The 14,949-nt window shown below is 49.3% G+C and overlaps 1 protein-coding gene and 1 non-coding gene across 2 annotated transcripts; both read right to left on the bottom strand.

Annotated features, from left to right (window-relative positions):
* Nucleotides 1–2,103: 2,103 nt before the first annotated feature.
* Nucleotides 2,104–4,196, bottom strand: snai1b (snail family zinc finger 1b). Its single transcript, XM_029156545.2, has 3 exons — nucleotides 3,959–4,196; nucleotides 3,119–3,706; nucleotides 2,104–2,905 (listed from the first exon to the last, which is right to left on the bottom strand). Exons 1-3 carry the CDS (start codon nucleotides 4,038–4,040, stop codon nucleotides 2,724–2,726), a joined length of 852 nt encoding a protein of 283 aa, XP_029012378.1. The 5' UTR covers nucleotides 4,041–4,196; the 3' UTR covers nucleotides 2,104–2,723.
* Nucleotides 4,197–9,111: 4,915 nt separating this feature from the next.
* On the bottom strand, nucleotides 9,112–9,183 carry trnaa-ugc (transfer RNA alanine (anticodon UGC)). Its single transcript has one exon. It is a non-coding gene; the product is annotated as a tRNA-Ala (tRNA).
* Nucleotides 9,184–14,949: the final 5,766 nt, after the last annotated feature.

Raw genomic sequence — 14,949 nt, 5'->3', positions numbered from 1 at the left:
GCAAGTGCACTGCAGCTCGTCAGAGGTTTCGAAACTTTGACCCATTGACTTCACCCTCTTGGCTTGAATGCGAATCTTGGATGATTCAGCTCGTCAGCTCCGGTTTCAGCCGCGTTCTCTCCGCGCCGCCTCTTCCTCTGTGCGAATGTCTTCACAGAGACCCACAAACGCACATCTGTGTACACACAAACAGCTGCAGCCGCGCCCAGACGCTTTATATCAGCACTTTTTGGAGGGGTCGTATTTATACAAGACTGACAGGCAACTTCCTGTGGCCCAAACACTAGCGCAAGAATATACAAGGAAGCAGAGCCGTGAGGGGAGACAGCGGCATCTCCAGCTCCTCGGCGCCGCTTCCCAGCGCTCCCATCAAAGCAGAGCCGTTTATTCAACCCTGTGGTCCCTTCTGTTAGAAGCTCCACGCAGGACCATTGTTTAGGGATCGCCGTATATTTTCTGTTTCCAAGATGACGCCACTCGACAGAGTAAAACTCATCCAGCTGCAGACTGTCAAACATCAGCTTCGGTGTAAACCAAAGTTGCATTCGTTGCGCCTAAAGCAGCGCTCTGTCTGCAGAGTCAGCAATAAAAAGCAGCACAATTGTGATGTTTTCATTTATTAGAGATGAAGAAATGAGACTTGTTGCCATGGCAACCGAAAAAATCAAACCAAAACATCAGCGCAACATTATTATGGGAAAATCAAAGAATGACTTAGAATGAGGAGCAAAGTGTGATGACAGGGGACAGACCGCCCCCCCCCCCCCTCTTCTTTATATGAGACGGCGGTGTTGTATGTCTGTCACTAATGGCTCAGGAATTTCACATCAGTCAGGGGCTGCGCGCAGGACGCTGCGGACATTAAAAACACTTTGAGGGGACCAACATGATATCACACACTGTGAAACAGAGAGGTGACAGCTCAGTGATCTCACTGCCTCAGAGCTACGGGGTGATGGACGGCCGCCCACACACTGCAAACCAAAAAATGCCCCCGTAGCTCCGTCCCAGTGTTGGATTTCACAAAACACATGAGACAACGCGATCGGGGCGGCGTGAGCGGCGTCGCGTCGGTTGGTAGCGCCCGCTCTCATGCTGCCGCTCAGCTCTGATAGAAGTCAACCTGCATCGCCCTCAGCGCCTCTGACTCACCGCCTGCGTAGGTGTGCAGCAGCTCCATGACGCTCACCTCCTGCCTCAAACAGGCACTCAAATAAGAAAAACAGATCAAATCAATGCGCGTGTGTGTGTGTGTGTGTGTGTGTGTGTGTGTGTGTGTGTGTGTGTGTGTGTGTGTGTGTGTGTGTGTGTGTGTGTGTGTGTGTGTGTGTGTGTGTGCGTGCACATGCGTGCACGTGTCTAGACTCTCGGGTCCTGTTTACATTGAGCAAGCAGCAAGTCATGCAACCCGATCCCAACCTGCTTGAAAGCCTCCTCCACCCACACACACACACACACACACACACACACACACACACACACACGTGCATCCACCTCTCAGCACCAGGAGCTACTGGAGGAAACGCGCTGTTTCCTCACTAAGACATGCAGGCGTCGGTGTGTGTGGGTCAGGGGGGCCGGGACCTGAAGGCCCGGCGCTGCCACATGTGGACTCCTGCATGACGGTGGAGCTGCAGCAGCAGATGGCTGCACAGACCCAGTGGATCCGTGTGGGTCCTGAGGTTCCGGCCACACAGCTGAGCCTGGGTCTCTAGGGCATATTAGCAGGGGTCTGATCCCATCTGCCCCCCCCACAGAGTGGGAGCGGGTCTGTGGGATTCCCACACTCACTCAATGGTGCACTGTAGAACTGCTCCATCTTTGAGCAGCAGCTCTTTTCCCAGCGTTTTTCCTACACCTGCATTCACAAAGGACCCGCGGCGCCGTGTGCCAGCGGCCCGGCAGGTGTGTGCAGGTGTTCCCCCCGTCACTCAGCATCAGGCAAAGCATCCCCGGCTCCTCCTAGCGCACACAGAGCCCTCTCCCCATTCAGGGACTGTCACGTCTGTCCTGATGAGCTCCGCTCCACACAAAGCCTGCTGGATGATTAACAGGCGTGAACGCAAGAAGTGCACCCGAAGCTGGAGGCTTTTTTTTTAAACAATGCTTTTATTTACATGTGGCAAAAATGCAAAACAGTGAACAACATGTTCAAAAAAATCATAAAACTCCCCTTAATAACATGCCCAGTGTTAAAGGCAAATTGTGTTTGGTCCTTTAATGTCCACACACACATTATGAGTGTGTGTGGAAAGTGTTTGTGGCATGAGCGGGAGTGAGCAGAGGGTCACCTGTCACCGAGGTCACAGCCAACGCATCTCTCACCACCACCGCCTCCACAATGCACCATGCACAGACAGCTGTCCCAACACACACACACACACACACACTCACAGACACACACACGGTGAGGAATGACATCCCCACATACACAGACACACAAACACGCCCAAGCAGCTGCAACATGGCCAGAGTCCCGGACCGGCCGGCACCGACGGGGTTCCTGGCAGTTCACAGGCCCAGTTGCCCCCCGACCCCCCCGTACACAAACACACAGGACAAAGAATGACCCGAAACCTAAAGAGTCCAGAAGTTAAGGCACTTAAAAAGTTGTAAAAGCTGCATCTTCTCCTTCGATCCCCTCCTGGAGCGAGGAATGCTGGCATCCATACTTCACATGTCCTCTGAGTGACCCGGCTCCAACAGAACCCACCCGTCCGGGCCTACGAGGCGGGGCAGCACCCGGACGCGTTGTGCTTGTGCAGCAGCGACATGCGGCTGAAGGTGCGCGAGCAGGAGCCGCACTGGTACTTCTTGACCTCGGAGTGGGTCTGCAGGTGGGCGCGCAGGTTGGAGCGGTCGGCGAAGGCCCGGTTGCAGTGCTGGCACGCGAAGGGACGCTCACCTGGAGGAACAAGACACAACGGCGATTAGCCTCAGAACAATAGCTCATTAACAGCCCCGAAGGCCCGTCCTCTGCTCATTGTTTTTGAATGCGAGCGGCAGATAAGTAACAAAGGCTCCGACCCACTCAGCGCTGATTGTCTCAACAACTGTGGGGCTCAGATTAGATTAAGCGGCGCTGTGAATATGTCAATGAACACCAACGAGCGCATACCTGTGTGCGTGCGAATGTGGCCCCGGAGCAGCCACGGCCTGGAGAAGGCCTTGCCACACGTGGGGCACACGCAGGGCAGCGTGTGCGAGCGGATGTGCATCTTCAGGGCCCCCAGGCTGCTGTACTCCTTGGGGCAGTGTTTGCAGTGGAAGGCGGGCCGCGCCGCCACCTCGGGGGCCGCGGGCGGCGCCGGGGGCGCGGGCGGCCCGCGGGCCGGCGGGCGGTGGGCCAGCTGGTGCTTGGACAGCGCCGGGAGGCTGCCGTAGCTCTTGGTGCAGTGCAGGCAGTGGTAGAGGTGCTGGTGCTGGTGCTGGTGCTGGTGCTGGTGCTGGTGCTGGAGCGGGTCGGGGCTGGGCGGGTCCGACGTGCGCCCGCCGTCCTCCTCCTCGTCGCCGCTGCTGCCGGAGGGGGAGCTGCTGAGGTCCAGGGGGCCGAGGGGCGAGGGGGGGAGGGAGGCGGGGGCGGCGGGGGACAGCGGTGGGTGGACGGGGTCCGCGCTGGAGAAGAACATGGCGGGGAAGCAGGTCAGCGCCGCGCTGTTGTCCTCCGTAGGAAGCTCGGCCCGGGGAAAGCTTTCTGGCACAAAGGCTGGAAACAGGAACGAATGTCAGGTGGGGTTTTAGTCAAATGGACAGATAATCTAATAAAGCACTAAATTAGTTTTCATTCTTGGGAGTCTTGTTACAACATGCACTGACTTCAGGCTTTTTCATTAGCAACTTTTCCTTTTCTCTCAAGAATCTGCATCAACATTAAGTCACCTCCTGACTGGTCTCCTGTGTCTTAATAAATAAGAGAAAGCATCATCCCAGACTCTCCCAGTGTGCGTGGAGGACTCACCAGTTTGGCTCTCCAGCTGACTCCCCCTGTAGCACGCTTTCTTGTTGGGGAAATACTTCTTCACAAGGAATGAACGAGGCATGATGAACGCCGGACTCTGCGGCACAGACGTGCGCTCAGGTGCGAGGATGTGTCCGTGAGACAGCTGTAGATGGACGGAGCTCCTCGGTTAGATCCTCACGTCCACTAAGGCTGGCTGGAGCTTGGTGGAGACCAGCGAACTTCTCCTCCTCATATAGTGGCAGGACCGCAGAAGAAGCGGGTGGGTGGGCAGGTCCCCGCCCAAAGACACACCCCGCGCGTCAGGGCGCCATCCACGCAGATGCCCAGCGAAAAACATACCATCAAACTTTACCCACACATATATACTTAATACACAACCTATAGTAAATAAGTTTATATATAAATAAGACTAAATGTCCTCATGCGTAATTTTTATGATGACAAAAAAGATGAGAATTAAAGTTTTAATTCTGACTCTTGAGCGCCCTCTGTCGGTATAAATGATAAACTGCTGAGCTGCCATGTGCATCATTTCTGCTCCTCTAAAATAAAAGTGTAAGCAAAACTAAATAACTATTTAATTTGACTTCACCGTGAGAGAGAATATCGTACATTTTATTGTTATATATGTTTTATTCACTTTCGTGCTTGTTACTGTGGGGAGACCTTTTGGAGCAGCTGGAAGCGTCCTGATCAACACCAACGTCTCGGCTCATCTCGACCACGTCTCTGCGGGGAACATGCAGTTTGCATGAAAGAGCCACTGTTCTGCAGCTCGCTCACAGCACGACCTGAGGTAACATTAACAGAGCTGTGACACGAACAATATGACGATGGAAATACGTGCCTTCAGGTGCCTGCGGCCCAGAATGACGCCCCGGGAGGAAATGGGCTTCAAACTACGCGTCGACTGCTTCAGTCGGCGTCTAGTAAATAATTAAACAAATGATTAAATGAATAATTAATTGAATAATTAAATAAGTAATTAAATAATAATTCCGTCAGCGAAATAAGCGAATCGACAGCTTATAACACAAATAAACGAATAAAATGACTGATGCTGATATGACATAACCCTCAACGTTGTCTATATATATATTTGTCTATATATATATATATATATATATTGTCTAGTTGTGGTGTCTACTTTATTTTATTACTTCTCTGTGCTGTACTTGTATTCCATGCTAAATGACCGTATAACGCGCTCTTTGACTTGGTGTCTGGTTCTGTGGGAGAACAAATCCCGTGAGTGTGACAATCAAGTGGCAGCCATTAAAGAGGAATGCGCCGGTGCTCGGCGCTGTGTTTAGCATTGCAAAGCTTGGGTGATGGGTTATGGGCCCATACACCTGTCTACAGGCGCCATTGTCGCGGCATGCCCAAAAGTTCACAAGTCGTTAAAGCGCTTGTTGACGCCGAAGACACGTAGACTGGAGGTCACGAGGGCAGTGGAGCAGCAAAAACACCGAGCAAATAGAAAAAACACACGTGGAAGAAAGACGCAAAGTGTGTCTGAGAGCTTCAATGTAAAACTGCGTGTGAGACACAGATCTAGTTGTGTGTCTTTATTCTTCTCATTAATCCAGGTATGACGGCGTGAAGCGTCCACCTGACCCGAGTGAAAGCAGCTGATTCCACAGTTTGCAGACGAGCGGCGGGACGAGTCTGACCCGGTGCGGTTACAGTTTAGTGCTCAGAACAGATGTTCTCCTCAGGTCCCACATCTGGCCCCAGGGATGAGCCAGGGTCAACTGTGTGACGAACGCCTCAAGCAGCTGTAATGAGGAGACAAATCTTCATTAGGTCTAATAGTAGTGACTTGTTGCTGGCAATGACACAATTTCAACCAAAGTGAGGTGAAACATAAATAAAAGACAGATTATTTAGCTCTGCTACTGCAATGAAATCTATATTAACTAAAGTCATTTAGCATCAGTTATTAAAACTTTCTCTCAGTTATTAAAACTTTCATTTACAGGAGTTAATCTTTATTATGACAAACAATGGGGAAACATTAAAGTACAGTTCAGTATTTATGGGAACTGAAATGTGTATATGTGAGATAATAGTATTTACTATGTTATGCTATGAGAAAACCTGTTAGAAAGAAATGAAGGAATGCTGTAAACTATAAAGTGTGATGTAAAAGTAAAGTGATGAAAAAATTAATACAAAATTATTCGAAGAACATAACAGTGTTATTTATTTTCCTTCAACTAATTTGTCTTTTCTATTCTAACTCTGCAAAATACCAGTAATTTTTATAGTTTAGTAGAACTGGCGAAACTTTTAAAATAAGTGACACAATGAGATTCTGAATGTGTCACAAACTACTTGAATTTCAGCTTTACCGGCTTCAGATTAAACTTTTATTTCACGGCTACATTGTTTCTTTCTCACACACGTAGCTACACTGTGTCCTGGGGTCTTGGTGTGTGATCGTATTTGGTGTCTGTACCAGTGTTTCCTCCTGGGTGGGAGCTCCTGTCCTGGTGCATGTTAAAGCCCTGTTTTACATGTTAAAACCCTGCTCTGATGAGCCTTCAGCAGCGGGTGCTTTGTTAGCATTCAGTGCCTCTGGAGCACAACGACCACTCTGCCACATTTACATGCAATGTTTATGCAGGCCGTCTCCCAGACTGTCTGCGGAGCTCAACAATAAGCTGATCAATAAGTTTTCTTTGTGCGTGTGATGATCAAGAGCCCAACAGAGGGGTGGGGGTGTCGCAGGTTGAATCTGAAAGGAGCTGTGATCAGCGCCGGGCGTGAATGACATCGCAGCGCTCCATCCCCACGTGTTTGTTTGTTTGTGTAGAGAGTGTGCGTGTGTTTGAATGCTGCCCTACAGTTCAGAGGTCCATAAACCCAGCAGGAGTAAGATAAGATTAACCTAGAGGAATGCAGAATATGGACGCGCCCCCCCACACACACATGCTCTGCTGTCCAGCAGACATAAACATGTGTGATTTAGACTGAGGCCAGGTCTCGTCGCATCACAGCAACACGGCACCAGTTTTTCTGTTCAACAGTTCAGTTCACATTCTAAATGATGGTGACTTCCACATCTGCTCTCATAAAAATATCAGATCACCGAGTTATTAAAACCCTCATCACTCTGACTGTAATCATGCTATTTCTGAACTGGGAGAAGTACGACTACAGATACCCAACACGTCTGAGTCAACGGGTCAACTCAAAGCCAGTCAAATGAACTACTAGAACACTGTCATAAATCCTGGGACCAAATGCACTGACGCCAACAAAATGAAAGTGACCAGACTTTGAGTCTTTGCTACATTTGGTGCGTTTGATGCTTATACAGATTAGTGAGGTGGAACAAATGGCAGCTGATAACAAGTAATAAAAATGAAGACATTCCTGCTGATCTCCCTTGATTTTTTATTAACATCATTGATTTTGAACTGGAGGGCAACATAACAAATAACTGCTTTATTATAATACTTTGTGTCTTTTTAATATGCGCCGTTAGTGATATAACACATAAACATGCCGATGTGTATATAATATATATAATCCCTTATCTTGACAACAGACAGACCCACAGTCAGGCACAGACACACTTTGATGTACTGTAGTATATGGTGCCATAAAAGGTCATTTTCTCACCGTTCTGTGGACCATGAGAGCAGGTTGGCAACTACAATGAACCAGTCATGTCATTTTCTTACTGATTTTACTTTTACTCTTACTTTACTGCACATATTTTACTGGTTACTGGTTACTATGTTCTATGCTCTTTATGTTCTATGTAAGCACCAAAGCACCGAAGCCAATTTCAGTTTAGTAAAACCTTTGCTGTACATGGCAACAAATGAGTTTTTGATTCTGATTTTAATTCAACCTCTTCAAGCTCATGTGTCAGTGCATTTCTGTCCATAATACAAGCCTGACAAGTCTAAATAAAAAAACAAAAGATCAAATACAAACCACAGCATTATTCATGCAACAAACTGATGTAATGAGAATTAAATGTCATCAGTGTTTCATTGTATAACGATAAAAAAAAACTTTGTTTGTTAAGAAAATCTATAATCCAAAGTCACTTGACGGTCTTTTATCAACAATGTCTAAAACATGACTGTCTTTACAGAGTTTCTTAGAGGAACATGTATCAGCTGGCGCCATCTACTGTTCTAGTGAGCTGATCCGGTCACCTGCTGTTCTGAGATGAGCCACAAGGGGGCGGTCAAGACCATTAAAACCATTTATGTGTTTCCAGGTCAGTGGCTATTTCAGAGGTGAGAGACATTATTGCCATTATTGCTGTATAAGTGCACACGTAGAGCACGGTAGCACAGATGTTAAAGCGCGTTGGTTGTACATAAATAAGAGTTGAACACAAGGCGGAGCTCTCTCAAATGCCACAAACCAAATATACAGCACAGGCAGGTGTGTTCACATAGTAAAGAATGAGTCACAGCAACAGACAGTGTGTACTGTTGTCAGATCTGATGCCACTTTATACATTGATAGAAAAGCCTGTTTGTTAACTCTTCTAATTTCCTCTTCTGGAAACTAGGCCGTGTTTTGCTCTCTGTGACCTGCTGCTACAGTACACTGGTGCTTAGTGCCTCCAGCAGGAGTGACTCTTCACATATTCCTCACATGTAGAATGTTGGTTTGACACCTGGGGAATGAATATTTGTGTAAAGATATGTGTGTTCAGCAGTTACAGACACCTGAGCAGCACTGACGCTGGTTTGTGTCTTATATGTTGGCCTCTACTCACTTTCCTAAACTCAGACAATATGAATCTATGTCGTCCCAGTTATTTTTCCTTATATAACTTTGTGTTTGCTTGCAGTGGGCTGCCCTTGGGGCTTCTTTTGTTGGTCCTCTCGCTGTTTGCACTGACAGCAGCCTGAGAAAGTACAAACAAACTTGAACATTTAAACAACTTGACAACAGGTCGCATATGAAATGTACAAAATTAGAAATTAATACCTAAAGAAATAGTTAGTGACAAAGTATGTGTTATTATTGATTCCTGCAATTTCCACCAAACGTTTACGTAGAAGCTGTACAGTGAAACCTTAATTTCCAAGTAAAATACATTTTAAATAAAGACGAGGTGAGATTTCCCGTGAGAAAAGCTAAACAACATGAAGCCCAAGCAAAAACCATAGTGGAGATGCCGGGGATTGAACCCGGGGCCTCATACATGCAAAGCATGCGCTCTACCACTGAGCTACATCCCCTACTGGTGAAGAGGACGCATTGATGGGTATTTAACTATGAGCAAAGGCACTGTAGCCTGTAAGTAGAGATGGGAGTCGGGTGGGATATTTTTGTTTTGACTGGACACGTTATGTAATTTCAGCTCCCACCTTGACCTTACTTCAACCCTATTCTCCTCTGCATGTGTTTGAGTGGTAGTAGCATTTCTGCGCCGGTAAAGTTGGGTTCAAATGGGTTGTTTAAAGCGATGTAGGTTCAAGAAGAGCCCCGGTGATGTGGGGATCAACGAATGGAAAAGGAGCTGTGGGCCGTTTAGCCGAGGTTCCTTTCATTTCAGCCCCGCTCCGCTATCTTTAGACTGCAGGTCATGTTTTCGCATCACTCAGGGGACACGTCTGACCAAAGGCTGCTTCCCACGCTAACTCCTAGGACCAAACAGACGCGTGCTGGGGACGAGCGTGTCTGAGTTCAGCTGAGATGCACCCGCACACACAGCGTCTGACAGCAGCTCCCAAGGTCTTCAAATGAAAATAGCCCTCTCGCTACGTTTCATTGTGATTTCCAGGGCAGCGTGAATGACGGGCCCTCTCCTCTGGAGAGAACAGCCTGTCCTCACCCAAGCTGTGTTTATCAGCGCGAGGACGCCCGCTCCAGGTCCTGTTTGCTTTAGCCTTGTAGGGACCGGGCCATGAGGTGCACGCTGGGCAGCGGGGCTTCAGGTGTTGGCACCCGCAGGAGAGGCAGGGACAGGCGGCGCATTTGGACCGGACAGCACCGTACCGGGCTGACGTGCTGCGGTGGTGTTGAGCTATCTGAGGACGGTGCAGCGCTGCGAAGTGTGGCACGCATGCACCGACGGGCTGCAACCTGAGACGGAGACAGGATTCTTCACGAGGCCACAGACAAGCAGACGTTACAGGGGACGGTGCACACAGGAATAGCACCAGCAAAAGTACGGCCCAGTAGCTGGTCCCTGTTCAGTCTCTGGTCCCTGTTCACTTTGGTCCCTGTTCAGTCTCTGGTCCCTGTTCAGTCTCTGGTCCCTGTTCAGTCTCTGGTCCCTGTTCACTTTGGTCCCTGTTCAGTCTCTGGTCCCTGTTCACTTTGGTCCCTGTTCAGTCTCTGGTCCCTGTTCAGTCTGGTCCCTGTTCAGCCTCTGGTCCCTGTTCAGTCTGGTCCCTGTTCAGTCTCTGGTCCCTGTTCAGTCTCTGGTCCCTGTTCATTCTGGTCCCTGTTCATTCTGGTCCCTGTTCAGTCTGGTCCCTGTTCAGTTTCTGGTCCCTGTTCACTCTGGTCCCTGTTCACTCTGGTCCCTGTTCAGTCTGTGGTCCCTTTTCAGTCTCTGGTCCCTGTTCATTCTTGTCCCTGTTCATTCTGGTCCCTGTTCATTCTGGTCCCTGTTCAGTCCCTGGTCCCTGTTCAGTCTCTGGTCCCTGTTCATTCTGGTCCCTGTTCAGTCTCTGGTCCCTGTTCACTCTGGTCCCTGTTCAGTCTGTGGTCCCTGTTCATTCTGGTCCCTGTTCAGTCTCTGGTCCCTGTTCATTCTGGTCCCTGTTCAGTTCCTGGTCCCTGTTCAGTCTCTGGTCCCTGTTCAGTCTGTGGTCCCTGTTCATTCTGGTCCCTGTTCAGTCTCTGGTCCCTGTTAAGTCCCTGGTCTCTGTTCAGTTTCTGGTCCCTGTTCAGCCTCTGGTCCCTGTTCAGTTTCTGGTCCCTGTTCAGTCTCTGGTCCCTGATCACTTTGGTCCCTGTTCAGTCTCTGGTCCCTGTTCAGTCCCTGGTCCCTGTTCACTCTGGTCCCTGATCACTTTGGTCCCTGTTCAGTCTCTGGTCCCTGTTCAGTCTCTGGTCCCTGTTCACTTTGGTCCCTGTTCACTTTGGTCCCTGTTCAGTCTCTGGTCCCTGTTCAGTCTGGTCCCTGTTCAGCCTCTGGTCCCTGTTCAGTCTCTGGTCCCTGTTCACTTTGGTCCCTGTTCAGTCTGGTCCCTGTTCAGTCTCTGGTCCCTGTTCAGTCTGGTCCCTGTTCATTCTGGTCCCTGTTCACTCTGGTCCCTGTTCATTCTGGTCCCTGTTCATTCTGGTCCCTGTTCAGTCCCTGGTCCCTGTTCAGTCTCTGGTCCCTGTTCACTCTGGTCCCTGTTCAGCCTCTGCTCCCTGTTCAGTCTGGTCCCTGTTCACTCTGGTCCCTGTTCATTCTGGTCCCTGTTCAGTCCCTGGTCCCTGTTCAGTCTGGTCCCTGTTCAGTTTCTGGTCCCTGTTCACTCTGGTCCCTGTTCAGTTTCTGGTCCCTGTTCACTCTGGTCCCTGTTCAGTCTCTGGTCCCTTTTCAGTCTCTGGTCCCTGTTCAGTCTCTGGTCCCTGTTCATTCTTGTCCCTGTTCATTCTGGTCCCTGTTCATTCTGGTCCCTGTTCAGTCCCTGGTCCCTGTTCAGTCTCTGGTCCCTGTTCATTCTGGTCCCTGTTCAGTCTCTGGTCCCTGTTCACTCTGGTCCCTGTTCAGTCTGTGGTCCCTGTTCATTCTGGTCCCTGTTCAGTCTCTGGTCCCTGTTCAGTCTGTGGTCCCTGTTCATTCTGGTCCCTGTTCAGTCTCTGGTCCCTGTTAAGTCCCTGGTCTCTGTTCAGTTTCTGGTCCCTGTTCAGCCTCTGGTCCCTGTTCAGTCTCTGGTCCCTGTTCAGTTTCTGGTCCCTGTTCAGTCTCTGGTCCCTGTTCAGTCTCTGGTCCCTGTTCAGTCTCTGGTCCCTGTTCAGTTTGGTCCCTGTTCATTCTGGTCCCTGTTCAGTCTCTGGTCCCTGTTCAGTTTCTGGTCCCTGTTCAGTCTCTGGTCCCTGTTCAGTCTGGTCCCTGTTCAGTCTCTGGTCCCTGTTCATTCTGGTCCCTGTTCAGTCTCTGGTCCCTGTTCATTCTGGTCCCTGTTCAGTCCCTGGTCCCTGTTCACTTTGGTCCCTGTTCACTTTGGTCCCTGTTCAGTCTCTGGTCCCTGTTCAGTTTCTGGTCCCTGTTCAGTCTCTGGTCCCTGTTCAGTTTCTGGTCCCTGTTCATTCTGGTCCCTGTTCAGTCCCTGGTCCCTGTTCAGTCTCTGGTCCCTGTTCAGTCTGGTCCGTGTTCAGTCTCTGGTCCCTGTTCACTTTGGTCCCTGTTCAGTCTCTGGTCCCTGTTCATTCTGGTCCCTGTTCAGTCTCTGCTCCCTGTTCACTCTGGTCCCTGTTCATTCTGGTCCCTGTTCAGTCTGGTCACTGTTCAGCCTCTGGTCCCTGTTCACTTTGGTCCCTGTTCAGTCTCTGGTCCCTGTTCAGTCTCTGGTCCCTGTTCATTCTGGTCCCTGTTCAGTCTCTGCTCCCTGTTCACTCTGGTCCCTGTTCAGTCTGGTCCCTGTTCAGTCTGGTCCCTGTTCACTCTGGTCCCTGTTCAGTCTCTGGTCCCTGTTCAGTTTCTGGTCCCTGTTCAGTCTCTGGTCCCTGTTCAGTTTCTGGTCCCTGTTCATTCTGGTCCCTGTTCGTTCTGGTCCCTGTTCACTCTGGTCCCTGTTCAGTTTGGTCCCTGTTCATTCTGGTCCCTGTTCAGTCTCTGGTCCCTGTTCAGTTTCTGGTCCCTGTTCAGTCTCTGGTCCCTGTTCAGTCTGGTCCCTGTTCAGTCTCTGGTCCCTGTTCACTTTGGTCCCTGTTCAGTCTCTGGTCCCTGTTCATTCTGGTCCCTGTTCAGTCTCTGGTCCCTGTTCATTCTGGTCCCTGTTCAGTCTCTGGTCCCTGTTCACTCTGGTCCCTGTTCATTCTGGTCCCTGTTCAGTCTCTGGTCCCTGTTCACTTTGGTCCCTGTTCAGTCTCTGGTCCCTGTTCAGTTTCTGGTCCCTGTTCATTCTGGTCCCTGTTCATTCTGGTCCCTGTTCATTCTGGTCCCTGTTCAGTCTCTGGTCCCTGTTCAGTCTCTGGTCCCTGTTCATTCTGGTCCCTGTTCAGTCTCTGGTCCCTGTTCAGTTTCTGGTTCTGGTGCTCTTCCTCTCCACAAAGTGGCTACAAAGTGTATGTGCGCCACTACTCAGCACAGTAGCAGAGATACAATGTAGCTTTCTTAACTGCAACACCTTCACAAAGTCATTTTTACGTATGTCACGGCCTTGTGACCCCGTTACGTAACACTCAAAGGCCGCTGCGGGTCGTGTCGTGTGGCGATCGAGCTGCTGCCTTATCGTGTGTGAGCAGCAACGCATGCAGCAGCAGACAGAGGCACCAAAAGCAAAAGCTGCACGAAGAGGTGGAGTCAAAGCTGCACGAAGAGGTGGTCACTGAGTTCAAAAGGGAGGTCACTGAAAACATTTGAGTAGAAACAAATCCAAGACTTTAACATCAGCATGTGATTTGTTGTATTTCTTTGGATTCATTCTGTTAGCAGACGTTTAGTCGTGTGTGACGAGCAAACGCGGAAATGAGAGCTGAAACCACTGTTTACTGTCTCTTCAACAGAGTTCGACAACAGCTGTCTCGTCAACAGGCTGCGTCCCCCGAGGGTCTGTCCTGTCCTCTCTCTAGGAAGCAATGAGTTCACGAACAAGCTCCTTCAGTGTTCAAACATCAGCACACGCAACGAGGCAGCGGCCTGAGGCCCGTCCATCCCAGACCTCCGTGTTTGACTGCAAACACAATCTGTGGACGCCGGAGCGCTCGGCCGGTCGGAAGTCGTCTGCCTTCATATACATGCTTTGGTTGGGCGTGCTTCATCATAGGAATGCCGTGGAACAAGGCTCGCATGTTAGACCCATGAGCGACAACATAGGCAGAGGGAGAGCGAGCGAGCAAGAGAGAGAGAGAGGGACAATCAGCTGTGAACTTTCACCTATATCTCCAACAGGCTTAGGAAACTGTGGGAATCCTGCAAAGCTGGGCAGCTTCAGCGAAAGCTCTGCTACGGATGAATTAAAATAGACCAGAAGCAAAAATCGCCAAAGCTTTTTTTTCTCCATTCAAAGTCCACTGACAAGGTTCTTATTCCTACTATACACAGATCTTGGAGCTGCTGACATTGCAATAGGTTACAAAGAAATGACTTAGGTGGATAATACTTTTAATTATTTCTAATTTCCCTTCTATCTGTAAAAGCAATTATAAGTGGGTAAAGCAATTTCCCTCGGGGGTTAATAAAGTGTTTTTGAATCCTGAAGTTCAGGCAGACCTGTGACCTCCTCTGCCTCGGCTGAGAACACAAACATTAAGAGATGCACAAACTGTGCGCTAAATGTTTGTCTTCACTAAGTTACGGGGTTTGAATACGAGCGCCGCTGCAGGTCAGTGTGTGCGTGAGTTCTGCCTGTCTGTGTGAGTTGCCTAGCACCTGGTAACCGTAGAGGTCGAAACCTTATCATTCTGTCCCTGGAAAGCTCATATTCTTCTGGATTCCTGTTATTGTCACTTACTGAGGTCGTGATCATGGGACTGAGTCTGGCAGAAAAGTGTCTCTAAAAAACAAAAACTGTAAAGGTTTTCTTACACTATAAGCGTTAAATGTTCCAACAAAACATTTCAAGTTCGGGGTCATGGTTCAGGTTGTGTAGATTATTGTGTACACCACAATAAATAATTTATTCAATATGATGTGACCTTTAGAGTATCGCATGTAAAGTTGCTCAGACATTATCTCAGAGGACATCCGGGAGGAATCCAAGGTGACGTCTAAAGAGATGTGTCTCTCGTGACATGTTTACTATTAGCGATTTGCTAATTTCCTAACATGACAAATCTGCTGCTGTGCTAATGCAAATGTCCTTATTATGGAATAAATATATGTTCTTGGGCTGAGT

The sequence above is a fragment of the Betta splendens genome, chromosome 7 (genome assembly GCF_900634795.4).
Source record: "Betta splendens chromosome 7, fBetSpl5.4, whole genome shotgun sequence".
NCBI lineage: Eukaryota > Metazoa > Chordata > Actinopteri > Anabantiformes > Osphronemidae > Betta > Betta splendens.
Note: the sequence above shows the minus strand (reverse complement) of the source record. Positions and strands in the feature narration are given on the sequence as shown.

Bases quoted from the DNA above. Each gene is read 5' to 3' on its own strand.
- snai1b (XM_029156545.2), bottom strand. From the start codon at position 4,040: ATGCCTCGTTCATTCCTTGTGAAGAAGTATTTCCCCAACAAGAAAGCG. The intron at 3,707-3,958 runs GTGAGTCCTCCA...TCCTGTTTCCAG, and splicing joins TCAGCTGGAGAGCCAAACTG to CCTTTGTGCCAGAAAGCTTT. The intron at 2,906-3,118 runs GTATGCGCTCGT...TTGTTCCTCCAG, and splicing joins CCACATTCGCACGCACACAG to GTGAGCGTCCCTTCGCGTGC.